This window comes from Chaetodon trifascialis, chromosome 16 (assembly GCF_039877785.1).
Source record: "Chaetodon trifascialis isolate fChaTrf1 chromosome 16, fChaTrf1.hap1, whole genome shotgun sequence".
NCBI classification, from domain to species: Eukaryota; Metazoa; Chordata; class Actinopteri; order Chaetodontiformes; family Chaetodontidae; genus Chaetodon; species Chaetodon trifascialis.
Window position 1 is genome coordinate 1,866,691 of NC_092071.1, and position 14,646 is coordinate 1,881,336.

Genomic DNA, 14,646 nt, shown 5'->3' on the forward strand with positions numbered 1-14,646 from the left:
CTAACTTTTTTTAGCTTGCAATCAAATGAAGGACAATTTGCACTAAATGCAAAGGAGTTCCTTTTAAAACATACAGAATATCTAACACAACACATTTTCTCAATAAAACTGCAATAATTAGGCGTTAGTACATAAATGATGACGTGAATGGCTGCTCTGTTTGTCATGTTGCTGGTATTTGTGCATGATTCACTTGTCTTTGTGAAGGCAGTGACTCACTGTGCTGTATATGGAAAAGGATTACCTGGGTTTGCTCAAACATGAATGCTGCTGCAGGTATTCCCTCACACCTGAGGGTGGAGGAGCAAAGTTTGACTGAAGGGATCGTCTTTGTTTCAGCGGAGAGTCAGTGTGAGTTCTTTCACAGTCATTTTCTCCGTCACTGACAACAACACCGACCTGAAATCTGTCTGAGATCATTTTTACTGCATGTATGTTCTCTGGTTACGTAACGTGGCTTTCAGGGGTGATCATTAACGACAGCTCTTATCAGGGTGTGCAGCACATTGCTCTTATCTGAAACACATCCAGATTAATCTGTCCTAATTCAACGAGTCCATAAACATTTAGCTAAATGTCTTATTGTTTAGGTAAAAGCTTTATTGATATCATTTGTTAATAATTCATTTAGGTTTGTCTTTAGAACAGAGTTAAACAAAAGGCCATGGAGGTCATTTACTGCCTGTCATTTTTATATTGATGTCAGCTGCATTGTGTGTTAATCTTTACTGAAGTCGACATTACTAATGTTGGACATTTTAAACTCACACATCGTGGTTTTTAGTATTTTCTGTGAAAACATACAAACCTCGTCCTAATTTCCTACATATTTTGGATCCAGTGTGGCTTCATGAGGGTCAAACTTATTACAGATTAGGGAAGTTTAAACTGTGTCCAAAATGAAGCTGTTTCATTGTGCAGAGACGATGAATATTCAAAGTAAATATGATAATAATATTAACATCTGAACAGCTCTCGTCCACACTTCAGTCCATCCTCCTCCAGGACCTTTCGTGTTGTTCAGTGTGTTGTCACCCTTCACCACATACATGGGTATAAAACCTGATTCATTAGCTGAGCGTGCCGCGGTACGTGACGTGAAAGCAATGTTCTCAATCGTTTTAATGTTCTCTGTTATGGCTTAAAGATTAAAGGAAATGTAGAAGGTTCAAGGACCTTTACAAGGCAGCTATTGAGCTTCTTATCAGACTATCAGGTTATTTCTGTGTCAAGTCTGAGCCACAGTCCAAAGACCAAAGTCAAGGTCAGCATGTCTCGTTCTGAAGGTGCAGTAAAGCTGATGAGAGCTTTTACTTTCTGCCAGCAAACAAATCTTTTTCTGCAGTAATTCAGAAAAACTGTGGTTTTAAAATCACCTGTGCAGTGAAAGTGCAAACTGCAAAGGCTCACCTTGTTCTTAGCGCCATCTTGTTGAATGTTGGGTGGACTTATAAAAAACACACCAATGAGTACAATCACATGGTCCCTCAAAGAGTTTCTGATTCTCCATAATCGGCACATGCGCTGACTGAAGAGGTGAGTAAACTCAGTGTTTTGGAGCTCTTTCAGTCTTTAGCTGCCCGTCTGGGGGATAATTTTTAAATATTGTGACAAAAATATTCACTACAGTATGTATTTAGTCTGAAAGGGCGATTATATCTCAGACTTTTTCACTGGAAACAACTGGAGACATTTCAAACCTTCAGTAAAAGTACCTCAAACCTAGTAAATAACTAATAGATTCATAGATTAAGTTACACTGCAGTATCTAAAGTTACCGGCTGTAACATTAAAGTGATGAACGCATGAAATGATTATAATCCATTAAACACTTGTTATTCTGAAACGATCCATTCTGCTTAATGAGTACTTTTACTTTTGTCATGTTGCTTTTTCACAGCTTCTTTAAAGCACCAAGAGCAAAACTTGCCACAGTTGTGATATTTCCTACAGGCCCCGAAGGCAGCGTCCGTGCTGACAGGGTGGGAGGGGACGTTCAGAGCACGCAGTAAAAATCCGACACGCGCCACCTCTTCGTGCTTTGCAGCAGAGGACGGTTACGTGCAGGTGCGACAGAGAGAGCGACAGTCTGCAGGTGAAGTAGCATCGACTGACTCTCACCTGACCGCTGGACCGTCGGCGGGTTTCACTGAGTCCTTCAGCCGCACTGGATGAAGCTTCGGAAAGCCATCAGCAGCGCCAACATGCCGTCTCTGCGACACTCCTACACGGTGACGGTGCCGGAGGAACCGGCCGCTTTACCCGGAGAGGACCCCGAGCTGCAGCGGAAGAGTCCGGCGGTGTCCGGGTCCAAGCTGGTGTCCACCTTCATGGGTCTGATCATCAACCAGGCCAAGGTGAGTCCACCGCCTCTGCAGCTCTGCTCTGTCTCACCTGTTTTCACTCACAATGTCTTTTTGTGTGTGAACTCACCAGCAGTGAAGAAGTACCCAGATCTTTAAGTAGAAGTACTAATACCACACTGTGAAAATACTCTGTTACACGTTAAAGTCCTTCATTTAAAATCCAAAGTACAAAATATTAGCATCAAAATTTTCTTAGTAAGTAAAAATATGCTCATTGTGCAAAATGACTCATTTCAGAATAATACTTAATGCGTGACCGGACTGTAATTGTTGAAGTACTCATGTGAAAGCCTCACAGCTGATAAAGGTGCGGCCAAGTGTGATTACTTTATGTGCTGCTGAGTAACTAAACCTATAAAACACCATCATTTATTATGTGCTTTTATGTTTTGCAGTAATAATCTGAATCTGTGAAGTAACGTAAGCTGCTAATTAAATGTAGTGGAGTAAAAAGTACAGAATACTCATATAAGTACCTTAAATTGTACTTAGGTCCAGTAACTGTAACTGTACTTAGTTACACTCCATCAGAGGCCCTTTGTAAGTTCACATGTGTGTATTAAGATGTGTGTTTGTAGGACGCAAACATTCATTATATTAAACCATTTTAATGGATTTTGGATGTTTTACTTTCAGAGAGGAGAAAAATCTTCTTGCACTTGTTTCAAATATACACATTTCACTCAAATATATTACAAGCTTTGGTGACAGCTGTGCGTTTTTGTGTTTTGAAGTTTGTTCGGTGTTCATGTTTGGTTTGAGGCCTGACGATCAAATATATATTCAACATTTCAGAACATCATGAGTCAGGCCAGGAGTTCATGCATGAAAATGTACCAAGAAACAATCTTTAAATCTCTTCTCAGCGTCTTGTTCGGCTTTGACGCCGTCTGAAGGCCACAGACGGAGGTCCAGCTCTGACCTTTAGCCTCTCATCAGGCCTGAAGTGGAGGTCTGAGCTGTAAGCACACAAAAAAACAAGCAGGATCACAACACGGCTGCACAGTTCGAGCGTGACGCGAGTTGCATAATGGGAAAGGGCTCTGCTGATAAGCAATGTGCTCAGGCTGTCACCTTATCGTGGGGATTGTGCATTTTGTTAGCACGCAGCTGCCCACACAGCTTTGTGTCCATGCGGGTTTGAAGTGTGGATGAAGTAACCAGCTGCACGAGTCCCTGTTGATACTGACGGGGTGTTATTAGTGGACATCAGCGTCAGCACGTATTGCCTGGACAGAAATATCTACACAGCCACTGAACGTTCATGGTGCCCAGAGGATTAGTCCTCATGACTTCCTGTGTTTTCCATTTGGTACCTCATCAGGCCGGTTTGGTTAAAAAATGCCCATCACAAAAAGCCCAAAGTGGCGTTGTCAGATATATTCAGTTTCCCATCACATAAGACAAATAAAAGCAGCAGCTCCTCACACATGAGATGCCAGGATCAGGGAAATTTGGCATTTATGCTTGAGAAATGACTTCAGTGATTCAGAACAGCAGATTATCTGCAGCTCTGCCAGTCAGCCTTCATCAGCGTGTCCAGTGTTTATTTTATGGCCAAATATCTGCAAAGTGACCTTCCCATCAGCCTCAGCTGCACTTTGTTTTAATGAGTAAATGTTAGCATGCTAACATGCTCAACTAAGATGTAAACAAGGTCAGCTTCAAAAACAGTGAGCTAATATTTCGAACATGTTAGCATTCAGCTGAAGGCCTCACAGAGCTGTTAGCATGGCAGCCTTTGTCCTCGCTCCTCAGGTAACTTCACTCACGGTGCATTTTGCATGAGTCAGTATTATTTACTGCACTCTATGAGAGTACTAGTATTTCTACTTGAGTATTCTGAGACCTTTCCCGGCCCTGCTGGATGTAGCAGAGGTTTAGTGTTTATGCTGCTGAAGGGAAGGAGAGGCATAGCCGGCACCTCGAGTGCAGGACAACAGTCACATGTTACACGGCCTTAAGCAGGAATGCGTAGCTGCATTCAGGACATCACGTTCTCCAGCTCCGTCCGTCTCTCTGAAGTCAGGCCAACCAATGGAGAGCCTTCTGGCTGTGGCTCGGAGCACCTGAACGCACCACTTCCCCGGTTTTTGGACGAGTCTTTTAAATCACAAGCCGCCTGCTGAGCGTGCCGCCGGTCAGTATTCTCAGCGGCGCAGCAGATTGGGACTCGCACCATATGGTCACCTTCAAATACTGCAGAGAAGAAGAGAAACACAAAGGCGAGAAGGAAAGCAGGTTTCAGCCAAGAGGGCAGCTGGTCGCTCATACTGTCACAGGCCTGTTTTCAGAGCTGGAAAGCTTTTGCAACATGAGGCACTAAACCTGACAGTCTTGATCGAGATAACGGCGCATTAGGACGTGCAGTTCCCGCCGACATGTTCACATTTAATCAAGGTGTCTAATGTGAAGGGTCAGCAAGTCGTTATCAACACTGTTTCTGCTCAGCTCTGCACTCTAAGCCACACCTCGTATCACCGAGTCCGGCCGCTGTAACGCAGGTAGAAAGTGAGGCCGTGCACAGTTTGTGTGCGTCCATGTTTGTGTGGAGGTTTCGGTGTGTCGCTGCCTCGGCGCTCTAACTCCCACGTGCAGCTCGTCGTCCGTCAGCAGAGGCGTCGGCGCGTGACGGTGCCACACTGATCGTGTTACACTGTTACTACGCTCCCTCGTTCAGGATGAGCTGCAGGTCAACGTGTCACCTCTTACCACTCAAAAACTGGCGTCGCTACAGGAAAAACAGTTCAGAAAGTGTTTATCAGGGATGATCCTCATTAGGCCGGTGAACTTTAGATGGACTCTTTTCTGCTTTGTTCTCACCTTCTGCGATGCAAAGGCCTAAAACTCAGACGTGCCTCTAAGACTCAACCTGAACCCGGCTGCTCAGGCCGATATCTGAAACTGCTGCTTGATGCATCATATGGAGAGAGACACCTTTTCTTCTTTAATTACTCTTGAAAATAACCAGAAACACATGCAAACCTGAAGCTTTAGAAGACAAAACGGCCCAAACCTGACCTGAAACCAGCACTTTTTAGTCATATATTCACTTTCCAGGCCCACATTAAAGCAGCCCAGGAAGCATTTTTAATGATCTGCAGGTCAGAAGATGCTAAACTTAGTTTAAAAGTGAAATATTTTTAGATTATCTGTGTTATGACGGCATTTAAGTGACTGTGTTTTCCCAATGGAGCGACATTTAGATCATTTTAATCTGAGTGTTTACACATTTTCAAAGGCTTCATTCATGACTGAGCTGGTCTAAATGTTGTAAAAGCGAGCTGCTTGTGTCTCGATCTTAAAGTACCACCATCAGCAGACCTGTGGTGCATCCGTCTGACCTGCCGTTGATTAACACCACAGTACTGGACGGTGGCAGCAGACGTGTCAAAAACCGAACCAGCCGGCCGTCAGCTCGGGCGGTGATGCGAAACTCCTCACGTGAACTCGACACCACGCCGCGTCCTGCTGCCTCTCCGTAGAGCTTTTCTCTCCGGTCTGCATCACGTGCTTGTGTGATGTCACCGCGGTGGCTGGTGGCTCGTCGGTGCGGGACGAGTCAGGACACTGTGTGCTGTTTCAACAAAGCGTGGAACAGTAGCTGACATCCACAGAGCTGCCAACAATGCGACCGTCAGATGCTGCACAGTGAATGAAAGCCACGCGGGCCGTCCAGGCTTATTCACACTGGAGGAGTGTCGTCACACTGACAGCATGCACAGGCTCATCTGACCAAGGAAACAGTAAATATCCATCACCTGCTTTAATTCATACAAACACTTTTAGAAAATTGTGTCTCTTTAGCATCAGTTCGTCTTAATTACACACACGACAGCTCCCAGAGGACCGCCAGCCTCTATGATTCATTTATAGTTTCAGTTCGGACTTTAAATCGTGTTAAATTCACGTGATAAGTTTTGTTCAGGAGGACTCAAACACCTAAAAGTGATTAATAGTGCTCACATTGACTCAATCCTGAGCTGAAGAAAGAAGATGTTAAAAACAAAGCTGTAGCCCAACTCGACCCCGTGAATGACCCGCAGGTGAAGCCAGCTGAGATCTTTCTTATTATTCGTTCCAATGACCTGATGACCACGTTTGCAGTGTTGTTGTTGTTGTTGTTGTTGTTGAGTTGTAAATAAAGTGTTTCTTTCTCACACTTCATCTGTTCAACTCCTGCACAAGGGAACTAAATCTCCTCCCTTTCTGTTCGACTAGAACAAGAGTCCTCAAGGCCTGGTGGGACTGAGGAACCTGGGCAACACTGTGAGTGCCTCCACGTCGCTTCGTGCTCTGACACTGTGCCTCCATCTGTTGAGTCTGGATCTGCATTGTTGTGATTTTTGCTCTTTGTGGTTTCCAGTGTTTCATGAACTCGATCCTGCAGTGTCTGAGTAACACTCCCGAGCTGAGAGATTACTGCCTGAGGAACGTCCATCGCGCAGACCTCAACAACAACTGCAGGACCAGCGCCGCCCTCATGGAAGGTAGACCAAGACTCAGATCGCGAGGACGCCGTAGACCTCTGTAGCGCCTGGTCCGTGTTGGGTCACTTTGTGGCTCAACAGTAGGTCACACATTGTCAGTTTTTCTACACTTTAAACTGCACGTTGCAGCTTTCTGTCGGCGAAAACATCACTCTCATCGCACTCAGATCAGACACAAACTCACTGCAGTCTGCAGCCAGCAGACCACATAAGACTGCAACGCACAGTGAGAGAGAATATCTCACCTCCACAGCTTTTTAAAGGGTGTGTTTGCACAGAAACTTCTCTCTACCTCCAGCGTGCATGTCTGAATAAAGTCATTTATTTTCCCAGCATTTAGCTCAAGGATGTCTTTTCTGTCGCTGTCTTCATGATCGCTCTGTGTCCTCTCTCCTGCTGCATTTCCTTGCTGGGACACATTTTTTATTACTGCTATTCAGTGGGTTTAATTTCCATCTGATGTTATTCATTCACCTTATAAAAGGCTGTGCGTTGTGTTTTATAGCCCCCACAGCACCACAACAGGGTGTTTTTTCTAGGGCAGCTTGGGCTGTGACAGAGATAACCAGCACAGTGAGGTCAAAGCTGCAGGACGACGTTCAGGGTTTGGCTGAAATAGGCTCAGTTAGTCAAGTCCGGCGATGAATCTGTGTCCGTTGGGAAACCGGGAGGCTCTGTTACGCTTGTTTACATCAGAGTTTCACGAGCGTGCACATAAAGGCCAAATGGGTTTTATTCTCCATCGTTAATTTTCTATCTGTGTTTTTATGCTCATCCTGTCTTTTTATGTGAAGCACTTTGAGCTGCAGTGCTTTTATGAAGAATGCTTTACGAATACATTTTTTTATTATTTTATTCTTCTTATTATTATTAGTGTCCTTTGTATCATGATTTGCATAACGTCTCTGTTGTCTGCGGTAATTTAAATGCAAAATATTCTCAACTGTAGTTCCGCTGTTCCAGATCTTTCAACACATCGAGGTAATAACTCCTCATCAGAGCGCTGAAATCACTCCGGCCTTATCGCATGGCCTACTTTGGACAAATGTCATTATGTCACAGTCGTACGATTGCTCTTGAGCCAGTCCGATTCGCTGGTGAGGTGCAGTTAAAGCTGGACTTCGAGCTGAGATTTATCACGCATGCTGATGATGAAGCCATTATTGACCTTTTTACTCTATTAGAAAAATCCAGGCGCTCAGGGAGGCAGAGAGGCAGATTACTCTCAAAATGACGTCTTGGAAAATCCAGCTTGTTTAAAATGAGCCCGCTTTAAATTTTCTGTTGTTGTTTCTCTTCCCTTCGCCTGCTGCCTCAGAGTTTGCAAAGCTGACTCAGAACCTGTGGACTTCAGTGAGCATTGAGGCCATCAGTCCCTCAGATTTCAAGAGCCAGATCCAGAGATACGCTCCCAAATTCGTGGGCTGCAAGTAAGTTTTCCCTCCGGCTCGCGAGCCGTTTCATTCAGATGATTCAGGAAATAAAAAAGCACTCAGTTTGTGTCTGTGCAGTCAACAGGACGCCCAGGAGTTCCTGCGCTTCTTATTGGATGGGCTCCATAATGAGGTGAACAGAGTGACAGTCCGCCCAAAGGTGTCCATCGAGGACTTTGACCACCTCTCGTAAGTCCAGCACCACCAGCACCACCAGCACCACCCATCACCTCTGCTCCTAATGAGTCACTCATAACCCGCTCTGTTACTGACACTTCGTGCTGCCAAAGTAAGCTCTGCTGCATGCCTGATTGGGCTGCAACGCTCGAAAACATGGAAATAAACTGTGTATTTATTTATAATTACTACGTAATTAATTACCTGCAAGCGTTTGTAGTTGTATGTGGCCATTTGAAGAGCTGATGCCCAAATATGTTCAATGAAAGCACTTTACTGATTCTGCTTTTCTGGGCTTGAACCGGCCATCCTCCGGAAGAATCTTTACGGCGTCTCAAAGCGGCGTCCATCCGCAGAAAAGAGACACATTTCATTCAATAAGACGTTTGACTTGAGCTCTGCTGTTTGGTTTCATCCACAGGGATGATGAGAAGGGAAAGCGGATGTGGAATATGTACCTGGAGAGAGAAGACAGCAAAGTAGTTGGTAAGAGAGTTACCTCGAGGGCTGCATAACGACCTGAAGCCGTCCTTGAGTTGTCCTCTGACATGTGACCGTCCACCTCTTGTTTGTGCCTGTAGATCTGTTTGTTGGACAGCTGAAGAGCTCTGTGACCTGCACCGTCTGTGGCTTCCGCTCCACCGTGTTTGATCCATTCTGGGATCTATCCATACCTGTCGCACAGGTCAGAACACACGCACACACCTCAGAAAGGTGTATTTTGTAGAATAGTGTTGGAAAATAAGTCGGGCGTCAGGTGTGAAGGAGCTTTCCTGTAGCTGTTTTCTGCTCTGTCTCCACAGAAGAGCTCGAGCGAAGTGACTCTCAAAGACTGCTTGAGACTGTTTACCAAAGAGGACGTGCTGGACGGGGAGGAGAGGCCGGTAAGAAGCCTCGCACTGCACACCGCCCTCCACATGTTTGTAAAGATGAAATACGAACTATACAGCAGCAGCGTCTCACTGCCCGCTCTGTCTCCCTCTCAGACGTGCAACAAATGCAAAGCCAGAAGGAAATGCACCAAAAGATTCAGCATCCAGAAGTTCCCTCAGATCCTCGTGCTTCGTATCCTTTCCTGTGATGCAGACCTCCTGCTAGCATATTAGCATACGCTAAGTCACTGATACACCAGAAGTATGTGGGTGGTTTTGGTGTTGCTCAGTGAGCCAGCATCCTGTCGCACATTATCTGATCTTTAATGAATATTATGGTGCACGCGATGACGTCTTCAGACAGAATCTGCTCTCATCAACCTCGATTCCAGCAGCAGCAGCTTTCTTCAGCAATAAAACTTATAAACCTGTTGTCCACTTCCTGCCCGGCACCAGATGGCAGGTGGACAGTTAGCGATTAGCTTCTGAGAAAAGGGACATAAAGGAGCCAAAGAGCCAGATGTTTCACTCAGGAGTCGATATTGGACTCAGATCCACCAGGTGTTCAGAAACAGCACTTCTAAAGAGTCGTCATGTTTGCTGGATGAGTACAAATTCAACAGTGACTTGTTCTGCTGCCCCCAAGTGGCCAAATGAAGCATTACAGCTTTAAATGCACACACACATTTAAAAACAGATTAAAATAAGGTGCTGTGGAGTAAATAAGTCTAAATAATTCATGTGCTTCCTCTGAAGTAGAACATACATAGGACACAGAAATGGCGACAGTCTGACTGACAGTGGCGTGATGTTACTTTGAACCCGTGTCGGCTCCTTGACTCCTCTCTCCTCTCAGACCTGAAGCGTTTCTCCGACTCAAACACTCGAGCCAGCAAACTCTCCACTTTCGTCAACTTCCCCCTCAAAGAGCTGGACCTGCGGGAGTTTGCCTCCGAGAGCAGCGGTAAGCCTCAGCCGAGGACGAGCCGCTGGATCTGCTGAGCGAGGCCTGCCTGGTGTTGACTCACAGTGTTTGTCTGTCCATGCAGAGCGTGCTGTGTATAACCTGTATGCTGTGTCCAACCACTCTGGAAACGCTCTGGGGGGCCATTACACCGCCTACTGCAGGAACCCGGCGCTGGGGGAGTGGTACAGCTACAACGACTCCAGGTACCGTGGTATTATCATCATGTTATCAGACTGGCAGAAAGCTATCAGCCGCTCCTGCTGTTAGATGGAAGTGACCTCATTCTGGATGTATAAAGGTGCATCAGCTTGTTGGCAAACTAAATGTGCTGATTGCATGTTGGCATGCAGGGCTGGGAGCGACCGCTGTGTGGTGTTATCTCTGTGGCCATATTTAATCAAAGAATTCGAGTCCTCTGTGGCGGTCAGTGTGATAAGTCCAGTATGTCCTGTGTTGTCTGTGCAGGGTGAGCCCAGTGTCCTCCAGCCAAGTTCGCAGCAGCAACGCCTACGTCCTCTTCTACGAACTGGCCCCCTCCTCAAACAGCAAATATCAGACGTGCCGGCTGTAGAGGCTGCAGAGGGGTGATAAGCCGCCCCAGACCAGGCCTAAAAAAGGAGTCAGACACTGTCTGCTGTGAGAGAGCTCCACCTGGTGGAGAGAGTGCTGCCATTACAGACTGAGTGTGCAGCACAAAGACGAGTGGCTGTGAAAGGACGCCCTGCGAGCGTCCTCTCTGTGTTTTTGAGGGGGAGGCGTGTTCGTGGAAGCACGTTTGTGCTTCAGGATCACAAGCTGAGCTCAGAAGTTGGGTGGAAGTCAAGAGAAAATGATTCTTCTGTCGTCCAGAAAAGTGTAGAAGTTCGGCTCAAGGCTCAGCTGTGAGGCGAGCTTAAAATGTCTTTTTTTGAGCTCTTCTGCTCGTCTTCTCTTCACTCCAGAAGACGTTTTACAGCTGTGCCTCGACCTGAATCTAAACCCCCTCGAGTGGGTTCTTAATGCACTTTGAACCTGGAATATTAACCTGAAGGAGCCTTGAAAAATGCCTCACACACCAACTGCAAGATCTAATTTATTGTATTTAACATAATGCCAGTAACTGAAAGTGCTTGCTCTATATGTCATTAACAAGGCCTTATGGGAATCCTCCAGTGGAGACGGATGTTTTATGTCAAAGCACATTTTATTTTTGTACAGTATTTATGCGCAGCGCGGTGAATGTACCTGTACTGTGGGAACTCCAGACAAACCAAAGCAGCTGTGTAAAAATGCATCAACACTTCTTCTTCCAGCAATAATGTTGCTGACTTTATATCTGAAGTCAGTTCAGATTCTATCAATGATTAAAATTCAATGTTAACTTGAGCTGCCACGCGTGTGTCATTTCCATTTAACCCTTTTTCAGGAGGAACAGCTGAGGAGGGTCAGAGCAGTGAAACATTTAATGTTTGATATTTTGTTCACTGTTCAGTTGAACAGATTAAAGCGGCACCACACAGGGGCAGCAACCACATCTGACATTTTATACCTCATGAAAGACTCGACGAGCGTCTGTTAAAAGCTGAGTTTCAGACTTCGACTGCTGTGCAGCTTTTTTTAATGTCTGTTCAAACCAGGTGTTTCGCAGGTAAAGACGAGGCCACACTGATATTTTTAGTGTCACTGAGCTGTTTCCAGTAACACAAGTCAAAATATACTGAATATATGTGTTAATGTTAATGAAACTGATGGCTTATATTCATCAAAGAAAGCTGACTGGACAGAAAATAAGACGCGTTCAAACTGTGGATTTTTTCTTTGTGAGGTTGATAACTGGGAAATGTGATGACAGACAATCAAAGCTTCATTTGAAAACATCAACAGAAGCTTTAAATGTGGAAAAAAACTGAATCAAAGCTTTTCAGCTCTGGAAAACTGAAACAACGAGCTGAAAGAGGCTAAATAAAGCTGAGGGTGATAGCTGGGTGATTTTAATACAAGACATATCAACTAGTGCAGTGTTAGGTTGTAGCACTTGTAAGGCTTATTAAGGAATGTGGCAAAGCCTGTTATTGATTTATTATTAGATAAAGATATGCAACCTGTGGATAATGTGATTACCAGCAGCTTCATAAAGGGACATAATGCTGCTAATTGTGTAATAATAGCATTGACTCAAATGTGCCGTAACGGGTTTCTTCATGCAGGATTAACAACACAAAAAGGTAAAAATGTGTCATTTCCTTTGTTACGACACACCAAGCAGAGGTCAGCGAGTGCGTCTGTGAACTTTCAGGTTAAATGAGCAGATTATGGTCGGATTGGATTTATGTCAGAAACACCTTTGACCCACTTAAAACAAGGCAGCCTGACAGTTTCACACTGCGGCCACCAGAGGGAGCTGTGTGCATCGGTTAGGAGGTGTGTGTGTGTGTGTGTGTGTGTGTGTGTGTTTGTCAAAGCTGCTGTTTTATGGTCAGTAGCTCGACATGAATCCATATCATCAGACAAACTGAGTGTCAGACAGGAAACTCTCTCATGTCAGGTAGAAAACGTCGAGATGCTCCCTGAAGTTTCAGTACTGGCCACACTGGTCCCATCATCCCATCAAACCAGTGCAGGTTTACTGGGAACACCACTCCCAGCATCCCTCTCTCCTCCCTCTGATTATCACTGAGCCTCAGCTTGTTAATGCCGGATGGAAAAGATGTGTGTGTGTGTGTGTGTGTGTGTGTGTGTGTGTGTGTGTGTGTGTGTGTGTGTGTGTGTGTGTGTGTGTGTGTGTGTGTGTGTGTGTGTGATTAGGTTTCCGGGGCTTAGACAGATGATCTGTTGGTGAGGAGGCCATTTTGACGGGAGCGGGCCGATTGTTGTTGTAGCTGTGACACTGACTGAGTGGTGGGGGGGTGGGGGTGGGGGTGGGGGGTCAGAGCACACACAGCTGCTGTTTATCAGTTTATTATAAACCAAACCGTCATCATCCAATCAGTTAAATCCATTTAAAAATATGATGCACTTTGCTGGCATACTGAGACTGAGTCCAGAATCATCTCACTGTTTTGAGTTAATATCTCCTGAGTTTCATTCATGTTTTTAGCTAGCATCAATGCTAACTGAATAAACGCTTAATATCAACAACTATCGGTTGGACTGCAAAGAAGGTCTGTCCAGATGTTCCCAGAGGATGAATCCTGCAGAAATATGTGATCCACTGACTTCCCCACAGCGCCACCGTGAGGTCGATAATTGTAATTTTTAGTAAAATGCCTCCAATAGTGGTAAAATCCCCATTCTTCTTCTTAATAATGACAATAATAATAATTATATACTTAGTATGATGACAGTACACGCTTTAGGAGTTTATGTAGAAGAAATGAAAGAACCCAGACCCTATCCATACAGTGATAGACATAGATATTAAGATTTGAAAGCTTCAAAGAGCAAGAGAAGTTTTTTTATTTGTTTTTTTAACTGAAAACTGTAGCACCAATGCCAGAACTGTATGAGAACAGAGTCGATGTAATTTTAACCAGAAGATAGAACAAAGTATTATTGACATCAGATTATTTTCATGTCTTAAAACGTGTGTTTGGGACAAAGGAGGAGAGACGGGTGGGGCTAATTCAATATCTTGGCTGTGTGGACACAATTAGAAATATGAATATATGGAATCATATCAAATGAGTTTCGATGTGATTTTCATGTCTTGTTCATCCTTGCAGATCCACCCTGCCAGGACCGTCCCCTCCCCCAGCGTCCACACAGTCCCTCTGGCTCTCATGCGCACCATATGGGCCGATCACACAGCTCGGGGCATTAACAGCTATTTGCCTGCATGGGAGCAGTGCTGTTTTCTGTTGCTGGTCGTGTTGACACTGCCACGGCTAATGACCGTACCATAAACCCGGGAAGCCTCAGGAGGGCTGAAGTCCACATTAAAGTGCAATCATGACATTATGGGAGTTTGACCTGATGCTCATCTCTCTGGACGGCGTGGCACTAATATTTGTCTTTGGTGGATGTTATGTAATGCAGACTCATATGTTTTTGCATGATGTTGTTTAGCAACTTCAGCGTCATAGAGGTTTATCTATTGTCAGTAATTCAACTGTGTTTTAGTGATGAGAAGACCTGTTCTTTTAAGTGACCTGGTTTGACTCTTGGCTCTGTATTTCTTAATACCTGAACCCCCGCCATTTTTTTTCCATCAGGATAAGCCAATCAGAGGCAGAATAGGGCTGGTCATTCTGTTAGCATCCTTTTTTGAAATAGAGTTAATGACATATACTGAAGTGATGAGTGATCCTCTCCTACTTATGGATTTGGATCTTGGTGCAGCTTTTGACACCATACACCATAGAC

At 44.9% G+C, this 14,646-nt stretch overlaps 1 protein-coding gene across 1 annotated transcript; it reads left to right on the top strand.

Annotated features, from left to right (window-relative positions):
• The first annotated feature begins 316 nt into the window (after window positions 1-316).
• LOC139345171 (ubiquitin carboxyl-terminal hydrolase 2-like) lies at window positions 317-11,670 on the top strand. Its single transcript, XM_070983689.1, has 12 exons — window positions 317-2,357; window positions 6,588-6,635; window positions 6,733-6,856; window positions 8,175-8,286; window positions 8,368-8,478; window positions 8,888-8,952; window positions 9,048-9,151; window positions 9,270-9,350; window positions 9,453-9,531; window positions 10,195-10,302; window positions 10,388-10,508; window positions 10,771-11,670. The coding sequence occupies exons 1-12, from the start codon at window positions 2,172-2,174 to the stop codon at window positions 10,874-10,876; spliced, it is 1,245 nt and encodes a 414-aa protein (XP_070839790.1). The 5' UTR covers window positions 317-2,171; the 3' UTR covers window positions 10,877-11,670.
• The last annotated feature ends 2,976 nt before the right edge of the window (window positions 11,671-14,646 follow it).